Raw genomic sequence first — 27,531 nt, forward strand, 5'->3', positions numbered from 1 at the left:
TTGTACAGTAGTGTGGAACCTGAGCCCAAACTGTGACTTCCCTAAGTACTGTCTTGTGTGTCCTTGACACAATAGGACAGGAGCAGGGCTACTCTGCCCTTGTTGGCCTTTACATACAGTGATGTTGTAGCATAAGGGAGATGAATGTGTTTTGTACAGTTTTCTTACTTGATGGAGGATCTTCCTGAAGTGGACTTTTTTTGTTGAGGTCTGTCTTTTATTTCTGGAGCTTCTCCTCCTCCCTGCTGAGGATTTGTTAGGTAGGTTTGTAAACAAGATAGGCTGAGGTGAAAGCAAAGTGGTGATTCAGAGGAAGCAGTTTTGTTTTTAATGAGGAAGGCATGAGGGAGAGGGTGTGGGACTAAGATGGATGTATGATATGACCCTTATGAAAACTGTCTGTGCTTCAGGGCACCACACTGGAAGGAGGGTGCTTGTTGTGGAAGGCAGATAAGTAGGTTGGGCTAAAGAAATGAGTGGACAGGAAGAAATAGATGGAAGTCTTTAATGTCATGGCTAGACTCGATGTCTTAGAAGTCTTTTCGAGCCTTAGCAATTCTATGATTCTGATTGCATTGCTTCACTTAAATGTTCTTTTTGAGTGGTAGGTATTAGTATTTGTTTTGTTACTGTCCTTGCTGAAACGCTGCTGATGGCCCTGCTGTATTTGATTGCCTCAAATTGAAACAAAATGTTTGTCTTCAGCGTGCTGAATTCCCTAAACACCTCACAACTTGAACTACTACTTCAAAGCAGAATTGGTTACAGAAAGATGTAATGGCATCAACAATGTATTTCTTCTGGGATAATGAATAGACTGGTACAGTAATCGCAGGACTCACTGTTCTGTGTCCCACCCTCTCCCATGTACTGCTGAGAAAGAGAACACAAATGTAACTAGGGAAGGCTACTGAAATCTGTACACTTAATTTGGACAAGTTTAGTATATGAGTAGTTCATATTTTCTTAATAATTCTAGTGGATAAAACTCAAATTTATTACTTTTTAAATTCATTCATCTCTGAGTGGCTCTTATGAGTACAGCTCTCTTTTTTATTTTACTGCTACTTAACTGATACTGTCTTTAGCTCTCATTTTGTCTTCTTACAATCTTTAAGAAGTGCTGCATTTCTTACAGACAAGGATGTTATTTACATGTGTCCATTTAATGGCCCGGTTAAAGGAAGAGTGTACATCACAAACTACAGGCTGTACCTAAGAAGTGTGGAAAATGTGAGTAATATGCCACAATTACTTCCATGGGATGGGTTGGCTCAAACTCCTTTCCGTTCACCCCCACTGCCTTTGATTTATTTTGTGGCCAGTTAATTTGTTTTAGTTTTGGCACACACAAGCTTGTGGAATTGCATGGGAGGCTTTTTGCTTGAAATGGTCCGTAATGTTTGTAGTAACCATATCTTAAATGTGTAATGGCTAAACAGTAATTGCCTTTGTGCCACTGAGAAATCTGTATAAAAACAGAAGTTCTTCAAAGTTAGATGTGTTGTAAAAGGGTAATTTTTGCCTGGTAAAATTAGTTTAGTCACACTGAACTGATACCTTTATATTTTGCCTGTTGGACCTTTCTTCATAGCTGTTCCCTTTACACTTATTCTATGATAGATCAAGGGCAGCAGTTAATGGTGTGCAATAGTTTTTAACATGGCTATCAGTAAACCAAGACTTTGATTGTCCTTGAAAAGGAAAATACTTTGATCAATAGAACCTCGTGGGTGGGGGGAGTGGTTGTTGTTTGATAAGCAGCAAGATGGAAGAGAATAAAATGCGCTTGTGATCTGTTTCATATGTTTGGGTTTTTTTTAAAAATAAGGGTTTGGGACTTTTGAACTGAGGTCTTTATGGTTGGAGATAACTCTACTAGTAATATCTTTTTTTTTTAAATTTAGTTCTATTTTATACTGTATATCAATAAAGCAGTATTAGCAAGCAGAGGCAAGCAATAGAATATAGCAGAAGGCATCTTTTAGGGTGTTGCCACCTATTTTTTCTGTATCCTGTATTAGGCATGAAGTATTTCTGTTGCATATTAAATTGGATGATGCTCAAAGCTGTAGAGTGACAGTACAGACTTCGTAATATGTTGAGAGGAAAGACTCAGAGGCAGAAACGTGCTTTTGCTTCCTGTATGAGTTTCACGTCTGCTTTCTATTCTGGAATGCATAAGAACATTTTGCTTGAGTCTTCTTTTCAGATTAATCTTTTCCTTACTCAAAACTTTCCTTGCAGGATCCAGTCGTAGTGTTGAACGTTCCATTGGGCGTAATTTCAAGGATTGAAAAAATGGGAGGAGCTTCCAGCAGAGGAGAAAACTCTTATGGATTAGATATAACCTGTAAAGTAAGACTTTCCAGTAATTCAATAGGAAATGAAATCTAGAGGTTCCTTTTCTAATTGCTTACCTATCTATAGGAAATAAATTACAGCTGAATTTAAAAAGAGCTTTTTGGAACTGGACAGGGAAATACCTTTTGTATAAAGGGCTGTGTAACTGTCCTCTCTGCATGCTAGGAGGATTGGTCTTGCTTTTTGAATCACTAATTGACAAGAGGTTTTGCACACTAGTCTTGCTTTAGGACACCATTCCTAATGCAATTCCTGCATTGCTTCATTATTTCCTTTGTTCTAAAAGGAATTTTTAAAATAATCTGTTATCTTTGAAGAACACCTCAAATAGGGCCTTTGTAAGCTGTAAAGCCAGTGAGAAGTTTATGTAACAGCCATTTCTATTTTGTTAGTTTCACAAAAAATTGTTGCCATGAAAAAATACGGTCATAGGGGTGTTCCCAGTGGGTAATTCAGGGTCCTTTATTGGACTCATTAATCGACTGTGTTTGCACATTTGATTCTTAGCAGTTAATGTGCAGAGAGCTTATTTTTGACATTAGTGATGAGAAAATAACCAGAGGTGTATTCTACACAGAATATTGACAAATTTTCATTTTGAAAACTTAGCATAATTCCCATCCTGCAAACATTCAATAGCTTGGAGGCTTTTTAGTGAATCAGATACGGCCCTTTCTGATGGCTTCGTGCCCAAGTGGCGTTTGCAGCACCCAGAGTGTGGTACTGCTTTATTTGTACAATTGTTAAGCTCTATTCTATTTTATGGGATAAGAAATAAAACGGAACATTCACAAGGGTTTGAGGTGTGTTGCAAGCAGATTCTAAATCATGTTTAGTGTATAATATAGCATTTGTACAGAGAGAAGCATCTTTCTGCTTTGGTTCACCTAAAAGGTAATGGCTTTGTTTTAGGATATGAGGAATTTACGGTTTGCATTAAAACAAGAAGGGCACAGTAGAAGAGATATATTTGAAGTCCTCACAAAATATGCTTTTCCCCAGTCCCATAACTTGGTAAGTTACATCATTTATACTACTGAGTTGTCTCTTAATGCAGAGTTCTTGCCAATTAACTTTAACTGTTTGACCTACTAATGGCTACATTACGGCTGCTTAAAAAGAATAACCATAGAATCTGCTGTCAGCATAAACTAAAAAAAAATTAATGCTTCCATTTTGTATATTTACAACAGTTCTATCTATATATTTTGTAAAATTATGGATGCTATATGCCATACTTCAGGTAAACTACTGAGCACCTCTGCTCCATACAGATTTCATTGCTTAGAAACTGCAAGTTATCCTCTCTAATTAGGGAATATAGTAGTACACGCCTTACTTGATTTCTTGAAAATGTTACACTATCAGGCAATCTCCAAAGCAATGATAAATGTGGATCACCAAGAGTTTTACTTCAGGACAAAAAGACATGGTAAGACAACACTTGTTTTATTGAAGAAACTTATAAAAAATATAACAGGCAGCTAATCCAGTAATAAATTTACACAGATTTATTTCAGGTTAAAAAAGCTGCTGTTCCTAATCCTCTGTTGCATTTGCAAACTTGTACTAATTGAAAGAAAACTGTTGCTGAAAGTGTTTTTAAATGAGTTTGAAAAAAATAAAACCAAAATAGCCAAACCTCCTGGTGCACCACAAAAGATGAGATATATTTAATCTCTGTAGTTCAGTTTCTGCATAGCAGCTGCTTCACTTCCTGAGCTTATCTTGAAACTACACATCATCATTTTTATAAGATTATTTGCCACCATAATATCTGCATGCTGTGTGTTTATTTCTAACCGTGATAGCTCTGTGGGAATGCCAGTTTTGATGAGACACTGGTAGTCATGCTGTCTGACTTGGACCTCAAATGATCAGAAGTTAGTTACATAAACACTGCAATGCCTGACCTTAGTTTTTAGATGAACAGGTAAGATGTATCTGGCTGAGTTGTAGTAATGGCATATTAAAAGCGAGGATAACGATACCTTTATTTTTAAATACACACAAAGATAGGTCAAATATTTAATAAATTTTGTGTACGTTGTATATTCATTTACAAGTATTTATCTACTGTGATTCCATAAAGAGTAAACATTTAACTACTGTATTTATACTGATATTTATATATTTATATAATATTTATACTGGTAAACAGACTGCTTGCCAAACTGTACCATCAGACTGCAGCTCCTTTCTCCTTTATCTCACAGAACTATGTTGTATTGTGAGCAACCAGTGTATCACAAATTATTTTTGTGTACAAAATGATAAGGATAAATTGAATGTTGAAGACAAGTACTTTGTCTGTAGGAGACCTGAAAAAGAGACAGCGCATGTTGAAATTGTGGGTTAGCACCTGCGAGGAAGTAAACAATTATTTGTACAGTGGAGCATGAAAAGTAGTTTACCAAAAATGTTACAAGATTTAAAGGCTTTTTTTTGAAGTGAAGTAGTAGCCTTCTGCTTCAAGTGAAGCAGTAGTTGTTTGCTTTTGACTGTGGATCTGCAATGAAATCCCTACCTTCATTCTGTGCAGAGGCTTTAATTTGCTTTTGCAAAAATCTTAACTGATGTATGATGAGTCTTGCTTGTTTTTGCCAACTGCAGGTATTGAAAAATCACAGGCCTTGCACCCTATAAGTGTTCTGAGTGCTAATTTACTATCCTTTTTTAATTATTATTATTTCTTACCTCTTTAATTCTTTCCTTGATTTCTTCTTTGTTTCCCATGGCAGCTGAAAAGAATTTGAAACTGATTTTTAATTAGTTGATAGACTAATTGGAATTGATGGACTGACATCAGACATGTAGCATTAATCTCCATTAAACTTAGAACAGATGTGATCAGTACATTGGAAGTGAATGAAAACTATTCTACATTGAACCCAAGATGTGAGATAAAATGAATGTAGAGTTGACTCAGGTACCCCTGTACAAACAACAGTTCTGCTTTTTGATTATATGTTCTTGATTTAGAAAAACCTGTTCATGATCTAAAAAAAGTCTCACTGAAATACACTTTTATTTTACTGCAGTATTGTTCTGAACCTGAATATCTTTGGTGTGTAGTGGTTTGGGTTTTTTTTTGAATTTACAGTAGTTTTTGTCAAATCTGGACACGTCTGATGAAGCTGCAGTTGATTCAATTCCTTGGAAAAAAGACTCGCTGCAGTAGGAGCTGCAGAGAACAGCTTTTTGTTGGAGAGGCAGGGTTAACAATGAGAGAAGGAATGGAACTTTGTGTGTGGAGGGAAGAAAGAAATGAGTGGAGGTCAGGGTGGAGACTCAGAGTACCTAAAGTATTGTTTAAGGAGAAGGAGGGTTTAGCAGGGACGTACCATAGCTGTGAAGGGAAGGGGAGATATGTGAAGAAGGTGTATAACTGGCCAACTTTTTTTTATTCTGGTATTTGAAAGGCTTACCTGTGTGAATAATGATGCTCTGAGAGAGGCTGGCAAGGCTTTTCTGCTTTGTGGGGACGTGTGATTCCGATAGCTGGTCATGTAGTTCCCTTCTCTGACCTTCCTCTGCCCTCCACACTCTGAAGGATATAAATACACACCCAGCTGGTCTGTTCTGAATGCCTGTGGGCAGTGAAGTGACCTCCCTGCTCTCATCCCTACATGAGAGCTATGTGTGTATGAGGGGCTCTTATATGAAGGAACCTGTATCCACAAAAAGCTAAGCCATGTAATTTGACTAAGATGGCACCTCTCAAATCTTACATCAAGTGATAAGAGAACCTATGCATATTATATTGTAAATGGCATAATTTTTTCTTCCTGTAGTTTCTTTCTGTCCCATTTGCCTGCTGTGCTGTAGAATTGCCTTCAGATTGTGTGCCCTGTGAGGTAAAAGCTTCAGCAGAGTTAAGTTAATCAAGACATACACCTACAAGCATTCTGCATTTAATCCATAATCTTGGGTTATTTAGGACAAAAGTGGAAATATGTGGGCCATTAGTGCAGATGTGAAACTTGCCTGAACTATAACAAACCATTCTGGGATCTAAATATGTATTTACCACCTTGACTTCTTTGTTATAATGGGGTTTGTCAGTTTGGTGCATTAGAATAAGAAAATATTCCATTCAACGAAAAGCATTATTCAATAGAAATTACTTCATATTGCTTGTTATCACATTTTGTTTCTAACAGATAAAAGTAATGTCCAAATACATGCTAAATATGGCTTGTACTGACACAGCTCATAAAATACAATTGAATCCAAGCATAGATCTTATGTTTGCTTAAGTGTATGATTCTTGGTATTAAAATGGTTATAAATATGGGTCGCTTGTTACACTCAAGTTAAACTGTAGTTTGAAATTAAATAGAAATATATGAATTGAGTATAAACGTATGCAGAGTATCTGAATGCTCACATAAAAATCTAAGTCCAAATTTTGCTCCATACACCTTTGCATTCATTGTAGTGTTCTGTGAGTCATTAGACTTCAGAGTTTTGCTAGTTCATCCATTTTACTAGTGATTTTTTTTTATTGAGCAATATAGGAAGAATTTGCACTACCCGGAATGTCAACAGACCTGATGAAGCATAATTGTCCACCTAAATAGTTGTGGTCTGTGTGAGTGAAATCTTTTGTAGCAGATGTGGTAAAGCTGCTGTAGCCAAGTGTTTTGAATGAATCATGCTGTACACAGTAGGACATTGTTCTTTCAGAAAAGATTCAATCCTTCCCCTCTTCATGCATAGTAAATTTAACCCTGGTTTTTAAAAGGTGGAAGCCAAATACAGTTTTCCACTTGATGTACTGTGAATATTTTTGTGGGTGACGAGCAGTGTAGCTGCCATTTGTTTTTAGTTTGGAGCAACAACTTTTTTTGTTTTTGTCAGTAAAGAACTGTTCTGCATAACAGCTGTCACGGTGCCCTGTAATAAACTCATGTGTTTTACTTGGTTTATCATGGCTTTAGCTGGGTAATTTTTAAGTTCTCATGAGGAAACTTGCAGTAAGTAGGAACTTAAATAACTTATTCCTGCCTTTGAGACTTTTTTTAAGTGATCTGTTAGGATTCCAGTGTTTCTGTTTCCTACTGTTATAAGTTTCTCCTTTGTCTCTGGTTCCCTGGTGAATTCTTAGCATAGTTGCTCTTTGGGATCTAGCAAATTCCTTTGGGAGGAGGGGATGGCTCTTGTGTGTAGCTGTTTATTAATAGTTAAGCAAATCAGTTGGATCTACGGCTTCAGATAGTGATATTCCTGTTTTGCTGTATCCCTACTTTGCAATTAAAATGAACAAACATTTTCAGTTTTGCTGCTTAACTTTTGATACTTCTAAGTGAACTTTTTTTTCTGATATGGTTTATGTCCACCTTTTCTTCATCTCTCCCTCCATACCACTTGATACCAGTTTACTTAGTCAGAAGAATTTGTAATGTTTACTTGCACTGCAAGCCTACCCCTTTAAAAATGGTGAAGAAATTCAGAAAACAAAAACTGAGGATGCATTTCTTACTTCTGCAAACCTGCAAGTGAGTGCACTTGCTCTAAAATAGCGACTTAATTTAAAATTCCAGTTTATAAAACCAATGAGAGAAAGTATCTTGTGCGAGCAGTAACATCCTTTTAAAATACTTGTTTATTTGAAATACATGAAGAAAAAACTCCTCATTTTTGAGGGATTCAATTTTTTGTTTTGATTAGAGGTGTTTAAACCAGTGTAACCTATTGGGCTGAACAGAATTGCCTGGAGCCATTAGGGGTTGCTTTCAGAAGATCTAAAACCTTGTCCCTCTGGGGCTGTGGTGCCCGTGTGAAGCATTGCTGTACCTCTGTAGGCATAATCATTCATGGCACCTTAGACCACATATTTTTTTCCTTGCTTGCTGTGTTTTCTGCATTTCTACTCAGTTCCAGTCTGCACCTGTGAAAATTATGCAGATGGGATGTTTTGTTTAACACCCAATCTTTTAATGCTTTTGAATAGCTAGGAAGCTTTCAGCTCTTTTGTTACAGATGAACTATAATGGCCTCTAGAGTACTTTCTGCTCTGGCTGCTGTTGCTCAGTTAGCTCAGGACAACACATTCTCTTCTGGTTTTTGTTTGTTTGTTTTTTAAACAACTTTGTTTCATGCTCCTTTTGGCATCTGAAGAATTTGTAGGCCACCAAAATCAATTTTCGCAGTGAAGGAGATTCTTAAACATTATTTTTGCTTTCATCATAAACTGTAAAAACAAACCAAGTAAAAAAAAAAGGGTTAGTTAGGTAATACAGCCCACTTGGAATTGGTTGAAAGGAGGAGGAAGCTAAAAGGTATGAGGAACTTGTTGGAATGCTGGTTGAGGATGCTGTGTTGTATTAAATGAGTCGTGATAGTGAGCAACAAAGCAAGAGAAAAGTAGATAGTGTAACCACATAATTTTCAGTGGCAACTTTTAAATTTTCGTGGAGTTACACAGTAAATAGGATTTCTCTTAGTGAGGATTGGTTGGGGAGGGGATGCAGAAAGGCAGCTGCTTCCTAATGGAAATGAATAGCAACTGCAACCTTTTTACACTTTGAATTTAGCATTTAGTATTGTGTGTAGTAACTGCAGCTGTGCCTATTGGAGGAATTTTGGTGAGATGATGGTAGTTTACTTGGTGATAATGTGAAATACAGGAAACAAACCATTCTAAAATATTTAAACCTCCTAACAGTAAAAAAGATCCAACTGTTTAAGCTTTATTGTTTTTATTATTTTTTCACCTCCTAACTATTGTCATATTTTCATTATTTCACCAGCAGATCTGCATCTTCTGTTACTTCTTGCTCTTTGCTTTGCAGTCTTGGACATACCAGATTTAAATGGAGAGAGTGGGGCTGGCATGGAGCAGTCAGTCCTCTCTTGTGGAGGGGATTAGGGTACAACTGATGATGAGCCCTCATATTTGCCAATTCCAGTCCAAGTTTGGTGTAATCAGCTTCTCTTACATCTTACAGCTTTTTTTTGCCTTTGTAAATGAAGAAAAGTTTTCTGAAAATGGATGGATGGTGTACAACCCGATGTCCGAATACAGGAGACAAGTGAGTTATTAAAGTTGTCGTTGCCTGGTGCTTTCACATCTGACAACTTGCACAGAGGAGTTACTGTTTGTACATTGCTTTTACCAGTTTTTGTTATTGGCGGGGGGGGGGAAGAGCTGAGAATTGGAGAGGATGGAAAAGCAACTTCAAAAAAAATTAAAGAAAAGAAATAAAACACTGGAACCTTTAAAAAAAACAAGAATGTGACAGGAAGGTAGTCTTTGCTCTTTGAAGGAAGTTATTGATGCCTCTTACAATGTGCCACTGCTAAGGCCACAGGGGGTGGGGAGAATGTACCAAATATGTAACTACAGTGTCCTAAACATAGATTTGATTTGGTCTCCTTCTTCCTGAAGTAAAAAGGGGGGAAAAAAGCAGCTTGTTTTAGAAACAGTGTTACTTTACAGAAATTATAAATGTCTATCAGTATTCTACCTTGCTCCTTAGGTGATTTTGGAAAAATTTCAGTGAAAGAGGATGATATATTTAATTTTAAACTGTCTTTTAGATAATTTTTTTTTGCTTTAAATACAAAATTTAAAAAAATTAAATAGCAGACAATAAGAACTTCCTTATTTTTTATTCCTCTGTAGTTTTTTTTTGATTCATGGTTCAAGCCTAAGACCCAAAAAAGTGAAAATACAAACCCCCACACAAACCCCATGCTGTGTGTATGGAGGGCTTATCAGTATCTCTCAGTTTCCTGGAAATGCCTTACTGGGCAGATTGCAACTAGAAGTTGCTCTTTCTCAATCAGAAAGTTACCCTGAATCTTATTTTTAACCTGAAGGTAGTATTGGGCTACAGGGAAGAAAGGTTATTATGGGACTTCCTCCCACAGCTGCTTAGGACCAGAGCAGAGAAAGTGGAAAGGCAGAGCTTTAAGGAAGAAGTTAATTTTCTTTCCTCAATCCCACAGTTAAAGAAATACATCTCCTAGTTTCAGTCATTGTTTTGTAGTTTACTGTAAGACTAGAACTGTGTCCATAAGGGTATGAGATGACTGTGCAGCTGTTCAAGGCTGCAGATCCATCTGCAATGATCTGGTCTGTGTGTTCCTGTAATCTTTTTCTTCTATTGTTTTGAAACAGTACTTCAGTTAGGTTAAATTGGTAGATTGTTGCCACCATGTGGCCATAATGTCATGTAAAATTCAAGAGCAGAATTAACTATTTGTGCAGCCAAAGATATGCAGCAAAACCGTGTGTTACGTTTCAGGGGCTGCCTAACGAACGGTGGCGAGTGACTTTTATTAATGAACATTATGGGCTGTGTGACACGTACCCATCGCTCTTAGTCGTGCCATATAATGCAACAGATGAGGATCTCAAGAAAGTTGCTGCCTTTAGGTCCCGAAACAGAATCCCGGTGAGTATTATGTGATGGAACTTACCTTATGGTGCAGCTCGTTTTAAGTAGGCATCCAAACAACTTTCTGCTGAACATGACAAACAGGATGCTTTTTTTGGAAATGGTTACAGCAAAATAGTTTTGATTGGCTGGTGGTTCTCACTCCTTGCAACTGGTGTCTTGGCCAAGCCACGCTTCCGTTTTTCCCCCACAACAATCACCCATTCCAGCTTCATTGGTTTGAACTTGACTTTTCTGGTAACAACAGCCAGCAGTGCAGTTTCCCTTTTCTTTATGAAGGATGAGCCATCTGCACTGGTTGGTTGACTATTGCTGGATGCCCATAATGTTATCCTGTCAGCAAACCACATGGCATTTAAACATAGTTCCAATGGTCAATCCTAAAATAAGACCTCATGCATGGTTTCTGTAGTGAACTCTTGGACTTTTTTAGTTTGTGAAATTTAAGAAAAACCCATTTGACTTAAGTATATTTCTGTAATGAAAATTCTTTGAGGTAAGAGAATTTTTATGTGTCAGCTCTTTACAGCACTATAGAAAATAGTAATTTCTATCCTAATACTTGTTTTAACTAATATTTGCATTTGGCAAAAGTGGAAGATGTGCTGTATTTTTAGCCAGTATTGGAAAGCTGCCTTGAATCTTAGTTAGTTTCAAACAGATGCACAGTTCAATATGATAAATATTTATTAGATATGGTATTTACTGACAGACTGGGCCTATAATTGTAAATTTACTATATATATATACACACACATATATCTGTATAATATGTAACATGTATAGAATATATATGTAATGTATAGAGTGTGCATATAGTTCTTATAACTTATCTGTATCATCCCTGTCATGTCAAAATTCATGACAGGGTTTTTCATATGCCTGTACAGTGAGAGTAATTTCCTTGGGAGTAGTAATTTTATTAAATTAGTAATTTTAAATAGTAATTTTATTCTTGTCAGGAAATAACCAATCATGCTTACCTGCACACACACTGGCAGGTCTGGTTTCTGATCTACAGCTCAGAGTGTATTGCAGGGCTGAACACTTTCTGAGGATTGTTTTGGGGTTTTTTTTGAACTCTGATGTTCTTTTACTCTGTAACCCACAACTTTCAGACTGGGTGAGAATGCTCTTTCTTAATATTTTCCAACAATGAATTTGCATTTTTTTGCTTGCTTCTTGGGTTTCTTGCTTATCTTTAATCTCTGGCACAGCATCTGTTCCCCAGGCAGTTCTCTGTCTCTCTTTTGTGGCAAGTCCTCTCCGGCTCAGAACAACAACAAAGGCAGCATGTGCTTTGCTCCAGTGCCTCCTCTTTGTAAAGAAGGCTGAGGAACAAAATGTGCTTTAAAGAGAACAGAAAACATTCAAGATACTGCAGAAAGGTTTAACTTCCCTTCCTTATCCAAAAAAAAAAAAAAGGGAAAAATTGTTCTTGTAGAATCGGAGCATCTTAGTCACTCTTTCTACAATGAGTTCATTCTTCTGAATTATTTCTTAGATTCAGCAGATATTGCTGTGTTTGTTTCTAGTTTGCTTTTCAGAATTATTTGTGTAACCTAAGACTTGTAGGAAAATAGTAAAATACACAGGATTATATAGGTAGGTATGATTTCAGCAAGCATTAAATATGTAAGAGAATGAACTCAAAGATTATTATGAAATTTTATGAGACTAAAGTAAAAGCAGGTGAGATATCTAGGGATTGTATTTCGACAAAATTAAAGGTGTTAATTTCCATGTTACCTATTTTAAAGCTTTAAATTTTAAGTTATGATTTTTTTATAAAATGCTGCTTTTCTGATGCGTGTGTGACACGTGCCCAGGTCCTGTCGTGGATTCACCCTGAGACTCAAGCTGTGATTATGCGCTGCAGTCAGCCCCTTGTTGGCATGAGTGGCAAGCGGAATAAAGATGATGAAAGATACCTTGATATCATCAGGGAGGCCAACGGGCAGATCTCCAAACTGACCATCTACGACGCCAGGCCCAATGTCAACGCAGTCGCAAACAAGGTAAACAGATACTTTTAATACCCCTATTTTTGAAGGCAGTGGGGAGGACACTTAGTTTGAAGTTTTCTGTGAGAAGGTTTTGGGGAGTAGTATAATCTTAATGTAGATAAATTTACATAGTCAAATACATATGTACATAATCAAATACTGAGGCTTAAGGCTGTGAAAGGACGTGAGTGCCTAAAGTAAGCAGGGTTTCAGGACCACATGTGGATTTCCAGATATGCTTTACTGTGTCATCAGTCAAGCACAGATCTTAGCATGGGACTGAAATCAGGCATGACTCCCCTCTGCACTGTGAGAACTGGGGAAAAAATTAAGTTAATGTATTATGGACAAACTTGACACACAGATGTGTATTGAAGCATGAAGCACAGTTTGCAGGTTTTTTTAAAGTTCTATGTATTTCACCCATGTTTTTTAATTAACTCCTGAAATGTCTAAATATGAAGTGGTCAATCAGAGCAGTAGAACAAACAGAGTGCATTTCTGGGTCTGAGGGACAATGATCTAAAAAGTGCAAGTCGGTGTTGATCACCACTGGAAAAAGTTTTTGTGAACAGCTGTGAAGATTAGTATAAGCAAAATCTTGGGCTTTGCCACTCGTGCATTCCTGCGTTCCTTGTACATAGGTCAAAACCACACAGTCAAGAGGAGTTGCAGCAGCCCTAATGCTAAAATTACAATCATTCTTCACCAGGACTTCATAATACTCAAAGGGAAGAGAAAAATACTATCATTTCTTCTTTCAGTGCAGAGCCTGGCAGCTCTGAGAATAACACCACAGTTGAGAAAGGAGATGGAGAGCACAGAATAGAGATACTGTGCTGCTGTACAGCAGTGTAGGTGGTGCTCATGGGGAAAGGCTATACCGTGCTTTAGGCTGTTGTCTGATGTGTAGTTGGTGGCTGGAATGGCTTATAAAGGCAAAATTTATTTATCCCTATTCATGGCATGTTTTTGCTGTCTGCAGGAAATGCTGCAATTTTGCAGCTCTCTGAGCCTGAGGGAGCTGGGGGTGTTTATGCTGGAGAAAAGGAGGCTCAGGGGGACCTTATCACTCTCTACAACTACCTGAAAGGAGGATGTAGTGAGATGGGGGTTGGTCTCCTCTCCCAAATAACAAGTGATAGGGCAAGAGGAAATAGCCTCAAGTTGTGCCAGGGGAGATTTAAATTTGAAGTCAGGAAAAATATATTCACAGAAAGGTTGGAACAAGCTGTCCAGGGAAGTGAGTCTGTCACCATTCCTGGAGGTATTTAAAAGATGTGGCACTAAGGGACATGGTTCAGTGGTGGACTTGGCAGTGCTGGGTTAATGGTTGGACTCGGTCTTAAAGGTCTTTTCCAACCTAAACGATTTCATGATTCTGTCTATGGAAAGTCTCATCAGTGGCATTGTGCCCTAAAATATGTGTGGTTTTTCCATTCCCTTTTGTGACCAGGCACATCCTCTGCTGTGGTGGTGGTGAAATGTTTTGAGAGAGCAGCAGTAGAACAGACCTTTTACTTATATGGCTCTTTAATTTCTTAATGGTCTAAATGTATGTTTAGTCTTCAACAATAAAATTTAGTATTAGAAAAGTTAAACTTTAATGTTATTACTAATTTACTTCTTATGTTCAAGAATTATAGATTCTGTCTTTCATTTTTAAATCAAAGGTAGCTTATTCCTAACTGAAGTCTTAAATTTCATTTTACTTGGCCTAACATTTTATCATTTTAATCTATTTCAGTATCAGTTCAATTTTAGTAGTTAAATAACGAGGCAGTTAAAACACAGGAACATCATTGGAATTTTTTGTTGTTGGCTTGGTGTTTTGCTGTGGGGTTTTTTTTCTAGAAAGTTTGTACTGGTAAACCTGAGATTTACTCTGTTTTGAATAAGTGGTGGAAGAGACAAGTCCTTATTACTTAATTTCTCTAATTGATACCAGAAACAAAAAATGGGCAATTTTATTCCCTGGAAGTGGTGAATCTAGTATGTTATGAGTAATAGCTGTTTGTGTGATCTGTTTTAATTGGATTTTAATAATCTATCTGGGAAGTAAGTTGATTTCTTTCATGAGTTTGTTTAAGCCTTGGTATGAAAGAGAAACATAAACAAAGAAAAAATAATGACATTGTAATGTCTGTTGGTCAAGGAAAAGCTGTTTCCACCATGGGTCCCAAAAATAATGAGACAGGTACAAATATCTTTTTAGTCCCAAAGCAGTCGAGTCCTGACTGATGTGATGCTGGCCCGCTGGCCCTTACCTGGCTAGTTCAACCCTCTTCAAAGGTTTCTGGGTCGAACAGTATAAATAGCCTTTCAGTGCTCATCTAAAAATAATTAATTTTCCTCTTTAGCATTGATTCCTTAAGGTTTTGAAAGGAACTAGGCTGGCTGGAGCACCTTGAATGTCTTTCTGACCATGTGCTATACTTTTATACACTTTATCCTTTTGGACAAAGGAAAGCCCCCAAGTATTCACTTCCAGCATTTACCCCTCCAAAGCTTATATCCAAGACTGCTGTTTTAAACAAGCAACTGAAATTATATATTGCCCAACTACAAAATAAAGTATAAATAACATTCATTCCCTTCTTGCTCTGTTGAAAGGCTGCTATAACAGTGTCCGTATGACTAAAGTTAATTTCAGATCTCTTGTTTGTAGGCAACTGGGGGAGGATATGAAGGTGAAGATGCATATCCCAATGCAGAACTTTTCTTCTTGGACATTCACAATATTCACGTCATGCGGGAATCTTTGAAGAAGCTGAAGGACATTGTTTATCCTAATGTGGAAGAATCACACTGGTTGTCAAGTCTGGAATCTACCCATTGGTTAGAACATATAAAGGTAACTGTTCCTTGATTGTTTGAAAAGAGTTTGTCCAGATCTGTCTTATCAGACTTGCTTTCTTTGCTGAGCTTTGGGATAGTCCTGATATGGAACTTATCGAACTATTTGGACTAAAAAAACCAGCATCAGTGAGTGTTGACTTTTTTGCCAACTAATCTGAGAGTATATTATGAGGTATCATTACTAAGCAACAGTATTCAGTGTTTGTCTGCCTCAAGTGAAATGTCTTTAATAGAGGAATGAATTCTTAGACTAACTGTCTTTAGGTGTGTGCAAACTGATTGATTTTGGTTTCTAGCAATACAGGACTACAGATAACTGTCATTGTGAAAGATTAGTAAATACTTTAGTTGTCAGTATGTATGTGACTTTATTTTGTGAATTGTGGGTTTGTAAATAAGTCTTGTAAATTTAGTTGTAAATTTTGTAATTTCCATCTTGTAGCACAAGTAAAATAATTAAACTGGTAATTCACCAATGTTCTTACTAGTTGACCTCTGAGCCTTTTGCTTCAAGTACAGCTGTGCAAAAGTATTTAGAGTATTATGTAATGAAAATTTAATAAAATTTTCAATTTATTTTAATATTTGGAAAATAAGCATATTAGAAGGGTACAAGTTCCTTTTTCCAACAACTGAGAAAATTCAATAATTTAGTTCAAAGAAAGAAGCCAAATGAAATAATACAGAATTTTTAGAGAGTATATCCTAGGGTAAATCCTCTCTTTCTTTAAAAAAGAAGCTTATGTTCTTTGGTTTATCAAGGTTACTGTTTTCTGCCCTGTGTTTTAAGAATTTGCTGTGAGATGAATTTGATCTTACTAAGGGATTAGGGAACCAATCTGTTTCTCTATTTTTATACAAGAAATTTTCTTGATCTCCTAGAAAATTCTTTTCCAATTAACTACACCACGCTTTTTGGGTCTTTGAATGGAAACACTATTAATTTAGGCACTGTAGATACAAATAAATCAGTGCAGCATTATCATTTTAGCAGAAATCACTGTGTGTTGCTTGGTGTGTGTTCCTCCCTGCCAGCTTGTCCTGACAGGGGCAATCCAGGTGGCAGACAAGGTGTCGTCGGGCCGGAGCTCTGTGCTGGTTCACTGCAGCGACGGCTGGGACCGCACGGCACAGCTCACGTCCCTGGCCATGCTCATGCTGGACAGCTACTACAGAACCATCGAAGGCTTTGAAGTGCTGGTGCAAAAGGAGTGGATAAGCTTTGGACACAAATTTGCATCGGTAAGAATTAAAAAGATAATCGAGAGGACCGTGCGGTATTAAATTTCTGAAAAGGTTTCAATGTTAAGATACTTGGTTTGTGTAAAGGTTTGATAATTCATTTCACTTTTTTGGAATTTGGATTTCAAACATTTCCAGGTAAACTGAGTAGAGCTTTTGGTTTTGGACCAGTTTGGTCAGTGTTTTTCTTGCTATTTTTTTCTGAAAACTCATATTTTGTCCTTTACATCCTTTTTAAAACCACAGAATTGCTAGGCTTACTGTGGTTATTGAGCAAAGAAAATAAGAAGGCAGAAAAATTACATCCTCTGAAACTTTTCTGCCAAAGATCAGAGAAAGTTGGGATGTGAGGTTCTCAGTCACTCTCCCTTCAGACTGTTTTGAATGTCACAAGAAGCAGATGAATGAGTCTGGCCAATGTATATTGTGATATTTTGAATGCTGCTTCCCAAAGTGTTCTAAACTTGTCATTATACCTCTCAAGAGGCTGTCACCAGTAATGCTGGCTCATTCTTTTCAGTTGTCTTCTGGATGCTTAGAAGGTTAAGTAGAAGTTGGCCATAGCAAGTCCTTAATATCCACCTGTTTATACTGTTTGTATTAGAAAACTTTTCAAAGTCTAAGTGGAACTTCTACTAAATTTGACGGCTACCCATTTAACCAGGAAACCTGTATGAGCAACCTGGAGAAGCAGAACAGGTTGCTGAGGAAAATGTGCTGTTCCTGTAAAAATTACAACAGTGTTACTTGTTGATGCTGAACCTTGTAATTCACAGTAAGAAGTTTCCACACCTTCAGTAGAAGTTATTTGCATGGATATTTTGTCCTTAATGGAATAGATATTACTTAATATTGCCAAAATTGGGAAAATAGGCAATCTGGAAAAAAAAATTAAGAAATGGAAAAATATGTGTGTGTTTCATGCCTATTTTACATTTACAAGAGTGTCTTAGTCACTTGGAAATTCACGTTTAGCTACTCAGCATGAATCCCTTCATTTATGTGTGCTTGTAGGCTGTGGCAGTTCTTGATCTGACATTCTAAAGGTGCTTTGAGGCTTAGAAGATTTGCCTTTTGGCTATTGGGAGTGATACCTGATGTAGTCCGTCTTTTTGTGTACTTACTTGTGGTCTTTCAGTAAGGATATGTTCTATATATAAACCTTTAAGTATTCTGTCTTGGTACAGCCACAGGAAAATGTGAAGCCATTGGCTTGACTTTTTATTCTCACATTTTATTTGTTTTAAAAAAAGGTTAGGATGCAGATAAAATTAGATAGTATAACTAGGAGACTGGTAACGTAGTGCATGTGTTATAGTTTAACACAAAGCTTAAAAAGTGAGATGTGTGTCCTTCACCATTATGAATAAATTCAAATAATCTGTGATTCTTTTTGTTAAACCATTCATTTTAGTTGGGTAGTCAAAGGACTGTGTTCTCTCTTTAATGGATAATGTTTTTCTCCTAATAGTGAAGCAGGACTTCACATCCCTTGCAGGTGACTCGTTCAGTCTATTGGTTCATGTCTGACAATGCAGCAGCAATAAGGATGATTTAAGTAGCTGCTTTTGCTTAAACTGCTATTTTATTTTCCCAATTTGTTCACTCAAGTAGCAATCTTTGCAAATGGTTGAAGCCACTCTTCTTTAGCCACTTGCTATAATCTGAGAGCACTGTAAATTCTGATGTGATGGGTTGTTATGCTTATAGTGAAGGTAGGTCTTTCCTGGAGTGTTCTGTAGAAGTGGTGGAGTCAGGATCCCTAGAGGGATTTAAAAACCTGTGGGGGTCATGGGTTAGCGGTGGAGTTGTCAGTGCTGGCTTAATGGTTGGACTTGATGATCTTAAAGGTCTTTTCCAACATGAAAGACTCTATGAAAAAACCTGATAACATAAGCAAAAAATATTGAATAGTGAGGGCTAGACTCTCAGTGCAGTTAGAGCATTTCCTGATCACCTCTGAAACTACTGTTATGTTTTCCCTCAAGTGAGGACTAGGATGTTACTTATATTGTCTGGGTTAGAGCAAGCTTCACATTTTCAGGGAACCAGGGTTGCAATTTGCATTATTTAATATCAAATAACCAAATAGTAGAATACTTAAGTTCCTCTCCATATTTTTTATCTAATGATGTGTGCAAGAAGTTTCTCTGTTGAAAAGGAATTCCCTACCCCAACTTTTCTCTGTGTAGTGAACTTAGTGCACTATGCAGATGATAAAATTGCTTGTTACATGGAATTTCATTCTAATATGACAAATAAAAGACATAATTATAGATGAAAAATACTCATACATCCTAAAACTGCTAATGTTAGTGAAAGTAGACAGACTTTTACTCCTTACTGAACACATATATGACTGTTAAAAGATAGCAAGCATTTCAAACCATGAAAACTGAAGAGTAAGGAGACCAATTTGTTTGTCTTCTCTATAGTGCTTTTCGAGTAATTTGCTACTGTTGACTGAGTTCAGATGCAATCTCTCATCTCCCTCTATTTCCTGCCACTCAATTCTATTATTTTAAACTATCTTGCAAGCCATTGTACAGAGTAGTGTAGGGGTTTTATGATTTTTCATGTCCTTAAGACATTAAGCTGGTGATCTTACAGGCAGATAGACAACATCTTAGTTCAACGTACTAAGACTTGCCTGTCTCCTCCAGGCAAGTACATTCAAACAGAATTGTGGAGTTAATAGAATCTCTATTCCCTGAATCTTACCTGTTCTCAACTATCAGATGCTGAAAGGAAGTAAACAGCTTTTACCAAATGTAAATTTTTTTCTGTCTGTGGGGAGAATTCCTTTGATTGTTATTTTAGGCGCCTCAGAATAAGTGGTTCACCCAAACTTCAAAAATCTGTATTATTTTTGTGTCAAGAACACGAACGTTTCTTTGAGCTCCCTTATGTTTGCTGACTACTTAAGGTTCAAGTGTGGAGGGGGAAGAGGGGATTCTGTGTGGGTAGTTTGATCTGGGTTCTCCAGTGGCTTAAAATACAAAAGAAGACAAAGTATGTAACTTGGCTTTTGACAGACTTACTATGTAAATGTAGTTCAAAATATGTTTTGATTGTTTGCTAAGTAATGCATGTTTCAACAGTTCTGCTTGTCCAATAACTAACAGGTTTTTGTAACAGAACCAGTTATCACTTTGGAATTTTTTTCAGACATGTTTGGAACAGCTTTGCAGTATTTCTCTATATCTGAATCTCTCCTCCTTGGTGCAGTAGCTAATTTTTAAGTTATAAGACCAGGTTGCTCTGTTACAAAAGAATGTTCTAGTACAAAAGAAGAAATAATGTCTGTTGCCATAAAATGCCTGTTTTGGTTAACAGGAGACTGTATTGCTTCATTTCAGAGAATAGGCCATGGTGATAAAAATCACGCTGATGCAGACAGATCACCCATCTTCCTCCAGTTTATTGACTGTGTGTGGCAGATGTCTAAACAGGTATGTTGTGTTATTCTTCAGTAATCTCTTCACACTGTTACCTTCTGAATCAAACCCATAGATCTTTGTTTCTAAAAAAGTATTTGAAGAGGACAGTGTACCCCTCTGCTCTGACCTGTAGTCAAAAAGCGTGTATTTACTTTTAAACTGTGCCATCTCTCTACCCTGTTTCCAAAAGTGATATACAAGCCTGTAGTTACATTGCTTGACGTGGCATTGGCTGTGCAGGCACGGCTGATGTGTCCTGGACACTTCTTGGAAACATTCTGAGGGATGTTTTGTACCCAGCAGAATGCTTTTACAGGAATTGCATCCGACTGGCTTAATGGAGTCTGTTGTTTCATTTCACCATTCTGTGAAGCTGTCCCTTGAACTGCAGGGACGTGTTGTTTTGTCAAAGCTTGAACATTGTATGTTCAATAAGTAATGAGACAAAGCAGCGAACTTGGTCTGTTTAGGGCTAAGGATTAGGATGTAAACCTTTTTTTTCCTGTATGGTGCTGCACTATGAGTGCACTATAGACATAAAATATAAAAATGTATCTGTCTTCTATTCTTTTTATAAATTAAAGGCACTTACAGCATTTTGAGAAGAGTTTCTTTCAATGGCTAGTTTGAGAAAGTTGAACACCTTGTGTCATCTGAACACTTAGTCTGCTATGAAGTACGTGACAGTATTACCTTAAAAATTAATTGTAGATGTACTCAGGCTTCTAAACTCTACCTTTAGCCTTCTAACCAGGGCATGTGCATATCTGTCTGCTTTCTCCACATAAAGAATGAATTTGTCTTTTCTGGTTTTAGTTTCCTACAGCCTTTGAATTCAATGAGCAGTTCCTGATTACAATCCTGGATCACTTGTACAGCTGCCGGTTTGGTACTTTCTTGTATAACAGCGAGTCTGTCCGAGAAAAAGAGGTTAGTAAAACCACTGCTTGTTTAATTGCATTGTTGGCCTGACTCTAGGTGATTACAAAAGGTTTTGGTTGTATTGTATTTGGTTATAGTCCTTGGCTTTATTCTTCTTAGACAGTGGTTGTGTGCAGTCACTGAAATACTTGTCAAGCACTGATTTTGGAATCTTTCTAATACAGTAACTTATGCTTCGAAGTAAACCAGAAGTGTATTAATTTTAGAATGTAACCATGGCTTCTGTGATGGATTTCCTGATTTTTTGCAAATATTTACTGTTCTTATTTCAATTTCATTTTAGAAAGTGACTGAGAAAACATTATCGTTATGGTCTTTGATAAACAGTGAAAAATCTAAGTACACCAATCCTTTTTATAGTAAAGAGCTAAACCGAGCGCTCTATCCAGTAGCCAGTATGCGTCACTTAGAGCTCTGGGTCAATTACTACATCAGGTGGAACCCAAGAATTCGGCAACAAGTAAGTAAATTCTCCATAATGTACAAAAAATGCTTTTACACTTCGGAAATATGAAAGATTTTGTGTTATAACTGACTTGTAGGATAGTAACTGTAATCTGTTTGGGTTTTTAATATTATATTCGTAAAGATGGAGAAAAAAGGTGAAAGTAATTACTCATTTCTCTCTTGTTTGAACTCTTCTCAGAACACTGAGCTTTATTTCACTGTTTAGTAGCAAGTGATCCTCGACTTCTTTCTAGCCCCTTTTCTTGGAGACAGCTGTGGGAACATTTTTAAGGGCATTTGATGCTACTAAATGCTGAATGACAGTGCTTAGAAATAGAGCTTGCTGATCCCTGAAGAGTGAGGGCATTAGCATCACAAACATGCTTAGTTGCACTTGCTCAGTCTTTCTCCTTTTTCTGAGAGAGGGTATGAAGTTCTTTGGAAATTAAATTACCTTTTCAGTCCTTTCTCTTTCAAAACTATCTGTATTGATGGCTTCTATTCATGGTAAGATGTAATTTTTTTATTTAACTTTGATGACCCAACTTTGTTTACACTGTGAAGGAAGGCTGTTATTGAAAATTATACAAGTGGCTCAGATTGGAAGCCCAGGAAAGCTTTTATCAAGTTACACATAGTTGAGTTCTGTGCTTTTAATGTTTAGTATATGGACACTGGATGTTTGTTACAGTCTTGCTCGAAATCTCAGCAATGCGGCACGTAAAGATAGTGCACAGAGACTTACTTGTTTTTCCTTAACAAGTTGTGGAGGTTTGAGTAGGACAAGATAGAGGGACAATTTCTTTGACAGAAGCAGTCTTCACATTCCAGCCCCTGGAATGAGTCAGGAGTTTTGAAGCAATGCACTTCCTTTTCCACAGCCGATCTCCTGCATTATTTACAGCACTTTAGAAGCTGCAGGGAAGCCAGGCAGTTTGCTATGGCTTTTTACAAGTACATTGCCTATTTTAATTTGAAGGTCTTGTTTTAAAGCTTTTTTCACTGATTGTGAAAGATGAGGGTGTTTTGCAAAAGGTGAATCCAAAGATTAATTTTGGAAAGTGAAAGATTATAAGTCATGCAAATTAGCTGTAGATCTACTTAAAAATGCGCTTTGCCATTATTCAGGAGAGGTTTTTGGCAGGAGTTTCTTAGTAGAAATGCAAACCCATGTGACAATATTCCATGCTGCTACTACTGGTCCCTAATTTTCACCATTTTTTCAATACAAAATGCAAGGAGTTTTTTTTCTGCTCGTGAAATTTATGCTTCATCTTCACTTAAGCAGCTGAATTGTGAACATGTGGTGTGAACCATTTTTTTGATTACCTTTGGTAGTGCCATCCCTTCAAAGCATGTTCTGCATCAGACCTCAGTCTAATGAAGAGTCTGGTCTGTCACTAACAAAATCGTTATCCCTACATCACTAATGATCTTAGTACCCGCATTCAGCATTGATCCAACTTCCCCAGTTGCCTCAGCATGCATCATGATCCTCATATGGGTGGGCAGTGAGTGGTGCCCCTCAAGAGTGCAGGTTCAGCTGGTTTTGGGAGGCATTTCCATTTGCTCCTGAGACTGCACTGCTGGTAGCTTTGAGTTACAGGCAATTAACTGTGAAATGGCAGCGACTTCTGGACAGGTATATACAGCTGAAGGGAACTTTAGGCTCTGTATCTGCCTTGGACATTGGTAATCCTTTTCCATTTGTTCCATTACTCTGTCTAATAAAGTGGAAACAGTTAAAATGCTCTCCCAGAGTAATCTCCTGAAAGCCAGGGCAGTTGATTTTAAACATAATTAAGGTTACTTACAGAATTCACTAATAAAGTTTTTTTATTTCACTTGTTTATTTACACTAAGTTGCAAATTTACTATTAAAAACTCAAGTAAATCTCATCAGTGATAGAAATTATTTAATCTGAAGACATGGATTTCATGTCTTCATAATCTAATCTGGCTAAACACTGTTTTTTAGGGAAGATGGTGAGACATCTGGCCTCTGGAATCTAAAACCTTTTAATAAGTCAAGAAAAAAAGCTTTGGACAAGGTATATGAATAGCTACCTTGCACACAATGTTAGATAACAAGAAAATAAAATCTATATGCTCCAGGAAGTGGTGGCTGATTTTACTGAGTTAGGGCAAACTGTTCTGTGCAAAGATTTTCTTTGGGGGAGACAAGTGGAAGGCAGTGGGCTCTTGGGTTACAGAAATGAGTATTTCTGTTTAGCTGGAACCTACTACATGTGCTAGGAAACCATGGGTACTCCAGCATCCTGACTGTGTGGAAGCAGTTGGACTGAAGTGATAAAACTAACATGGATCTCTTTCTAGCAGCCAAACCCCGTGGAGCAGCGTTACATGGAGCTCCTTGCGTTACGTGACGATTATATCAGGAGACTTGAAGAGCTACAGATCACAAATAATTCTAAGATACCCAATTCATCAGCCTCATCAACATCTCCCTCACAAATGATGTCCCAAGTACAAACACATTTCTGAAGAAAATGTTGGCTTCTTTCTATACTGTAATAGCAAGTGGTGCTTCACATAGATCTATAGCAAAAGGAGGAATATTCTAATGCCTTACGTTAGACTGTCCTAACACAAAGTATTTTAGACTGTCTTTATTTGAGGAGGACTTCAGAACAAATAAAACCAACTCTTCGATTATGTGCCTTTCAGAACCTGTGGACTGGGAACATTATTAAATCAACTCATAGTTATGGAGGGCTTTTTAAGAGTTACTTTGGAAAGTCTGGTACAATTGAAATTAAGTTGATTTGTTGTTTTCATAAGAATGCTTTAATTTATTACATTGTAGGTCATGTTCCTATAAGGAAATTCATGCTCAGTCTTGAATATATGTCATGAATAAACACATTAATGGGAATAGGAATATTCACATTGTGTAAAATTAGGTATGTGTGTATTCCTGTTAGGAATACATATGAGTTCATGAGGTAAAAATAACTTCTGTAGTAAGATTTCAGAGAGAAGTGCTGAAACTTTCTGATTATCAGATGAATTCCAAATTTTCCTTTTTTGAAATGGAAATATGGAAGGCGTTTCACTGCTATGCTTCTAATTAAAAAGTTCAAATAGCTCAGTAGATATCAAAATTAAAAAAACCTTTTTAATTTTAAATTGATTTTATTTAAAAAAAGAAAAACAAATTCCAGTTGTACTGGATTCGGAGAAGTCCTGTTTTGGCTAATTGTTCAGATCTAAACTATATTGCAAATCATCACTGTGGGCAATATTGTTTCTTTGGATTAATGCAGAATAAAATGTTTCTAAAGATGGTTTATATAATTAAAAACAGACCCACAGACACATTACTTAAATATCCACCAATAGCCATAGTATTAAAGCTTCTGTTTGTTAATGTGCCTGTTTAAAGGAGCTTTTATACCAAAGTAGGGAAAAATTCTCAGTTATAAATAATTTTGAAAACTTGTACATTTATAGTTTACTGTTTAATTTAACTTCTGTGCAGCAAATTTTATTCTTAAGTATTTAAAAGGGGCTTTGGTATCCAAGATTTGCATATAGTGAGTGCACTTACATTGAACCTTCCTGTGAGCTCTAGTTTCAAGCCTTCCTTTCACAGGCTTTTTGTAAACCTTTAATTTGTTCATTTCAGGTATTTTTTAAATAGCTGCAAGCATTTCTTATGACAGCACAAACTTTGCTCTTGATATTTAATTAAAATTTTGCATATTCTCATAAGTTTGATGATGTTCAGGCAATCCAGGAAATACTGCAGTTCAGATTCTGCAGAGGACTCTAATATTGTTATTTTAAAGGAGATATTTTGATGCTTGAGGCTTCTGTCAGTGTAAATTATTGTACATGTGGTGAGTTTTGATCTGCAAGATATAATAGGATTATATATAAATTAAGTTTTGTGTAAGTATATATAATATAGTTTATTAGAAGTTCTGCAGGTTTATAAAGTGTAAATATTTTGCATATGAAAACTAAATTTAAAGCTATAGTTCCATAAAATAAGTCAAAGTTTAGAGGACAGTGAATATTTTTAAAACAGTATTTTTTCAAAGGAATAAAAGTATACCGCCTCTTGATTTAATTCATTATATGCACTGAGTTGCACTATGTTTTTCAGGGAAGTTCAGAGCATACAACTTGTATGTTTGAAATACACAGGATCATATGACTTATTTTGTCCTCTAAATTTCATTCTCCCGTCTGTGTTCTCCAGTATGTGTATCCAAAATAACAATGTTGTCCCAAAATCTTGACTTGTTAAGGTAAAAAGATGCATTACATCAGGTAAATGAAGAAGGATACTCAATTGTTCATGATGTACTTTACATTTTAAAAGCTATGCATACTCTGGTGTATTTGCCTTCTACTTACTCGTGGTTTATTGAAAAAAAGCTATTTTTATTAGAATATTTAAAGTTTCTGTGTTTGAGTTGAACATATTGGTGACATCTCTGAGTGGTGTGAAGAATTTCTGAAAATGTAATAGCTTTTACTGTTTAAACACTACATGGTAACCTATTGCATTTGGGAAAGTGTAATATAATGGAAAGGATCTTTTTGCACTTACTTCATTACATATATACCATTTTTCATATTACTGTTCAGCCGAATTTATCTTTGAAGCTCTCTAACAAGGCTCTGTGTGGGCTTGGATTTTTCTCAAGTCAGCAGATAAGATACTTGTTTTAATTCTGTTTTTACATATTAGACCAATATAAGGGTGGTTTTAATCCAATACATTCTGGAAGATACTACTTGTGAATGTAGGCAGACAAAGTGGTCAATGTTAACACCTCTCTCCTTTCCCTGTAACGGGGTGATCTGGGCTGTTGTTCTGCACACAGGCTGTGTCTGTACGGCACCTCCTGCCCTGTGCACGCTGCAGGAACAGCTCCCTGCCAGGAACACATCTGGGGAAGCTGCTGAGGTGGTGAAGGAGAGGTGAAGGTGCCGAGTGCCTTTTCCAGGAGGGGTGAAAAAGCAGAGCTGGGATGTCAACATCACCAGCAATGAATGCCCAGTATCCCATAAGAAATGCCCGTCTTGGAATGCTAGTTTAGTTTTTTTTATGTATTCTTACTTCCATGGACCTGAGGAAATAACCTAGTTTCTGTGCTGGGCTTCAGTTACTTAATTAGAAAGGTTGTTTGTCGAATGCCTTGTTTATTTGCTCATGCCTTACCCCCCCCAGCATCACTGTTATGGCTGTACCCAAGACATGACTTGTGTGCTACCTCCTGATGTATTGTTAACCTCTGCCTTGAGTTCAGGTGTTGTCTCGCAGCAAGCATCCTCTCTTGCATGAGAAAACGTGTTTTATAACCGAGCAGGATCTCCTCAGTACTACTGTTTCCTCAGTAACCGTGTCGCCCGCCCTCCCTGGATACCGCGGGACCCCTCCGGAGCCGGGCCCTGTGTGGCGGGCGGCGTTGGGGCGGGGGGAGAGGAGTGAACATCCTCTGTCTGCCGTGTACGTGCGGGGCGGGGAAAATAAAGATGTCAGTGTTGAACCCTCTGCCTCCGACAGCCCTTTTACTGGCGCGCCGTCCGTGTGCCCCTGTGTCCGTGCGGGGGCCGGAGGGGCGGCGGGCCAGGGTGTCCATCCCATCCATCCCACCCCTCCCGGCCCTGCCCTCCCTCCGCCCGGCCCGGCCCCGCCGCCCGCCCGCCCTCGCGGCGCGGGGGCCTCTGGGAAAGCGGCTCCGCCAGGTGACAGCGCTCGGCGCCGCCGGGGCCCCACCGGGCCGGGCTGAGGCGGCGGGGCCGGGCCGGGGCGCCGGGCAGGGCTGGGAGCCCGCCCGCCATCCC

The 27,531-nt window shown here is 37.6% G+C and overlaps 1 protein-coding gene across 8 annotated transcripts in view; it reads left to right on the forward strand.

The window, feature by feature from the left end:
• Nucleotides 1–27,233, forward strand: part of MTM1 (myotubularin 1) — a 38,375-nt gene extending 11,142 nt beyond the window's left edge. For 6 of the 8 annotated variants that reach the window (XM_027687054.1, XM_027687052.1, XM_027687056.1 and 3 more), the window contains 12 exons: nt 1,139–1,233; nt 2,248–2,358; nt 3,277–3,378; nt 9,318–9,401; nt 10,620–10,769; nt 12,602–12,790; nt 15,447–15,632; nt 16,673–16,879; nt 20,239–20,331; nt 21,136–21,249; nt 21,545–21,721; nt 24,046–27,233. In XM_027687054.1, coding sequence (XP_027542855.1) covers nt 1,139–1,233; nt 2,248–2,358; nt 3,277–3,378; nt 9,318–9,401; nt 10,620–10,769; nt 12,602–12,790; nt 15,447–15,632; nt 16,673–16,879; nt 20,239–20,331; nt 21,136–21,249; nt 21,545–21,721; nt 24,046–24,213 — 1,676 coding nt within the window. In that variant the 3' untranslated portion in view covers nt 24,214–27,233. Of the gene's footprint in view, nt 1–1,138; nt 1,234–2,247; nt 2,359–3,276; nt 3,379–9,317; nt 9,402–10,619; nt 10,770–12,601; nt 12,791–15,446; nt 15,633–16,672; nt 16,880–20,238; nt 20,332–21,135; nt 21,250–21,544; nt 21,722–23,686; nt 23,988–24,045 lie in introns of those variants that run through there. The other 2 variants (XM_027687059.1, XM_027687060.1) reach the window with 2 other exon arrangements.
• Nucleotides 27,234–27,531: the final 298 nt, after the last annotated feature.

This window comes from Neopelma chrysocephalum, unplaced genomic scaffold (genome assembly GCF_003984885.1).
Source record: "Neopelma chrysocephalum unplaced genomic scaffold, ASM398488v2 Primary Assembly neopelma1_73, whole genome shotgun sequence".
Lineage (NCBI taxonomy): Eukaryota > Metazoa > Chordata > Aves > Passeriformes > Pipridae > Neopelma > Neopelma chrysocephalum.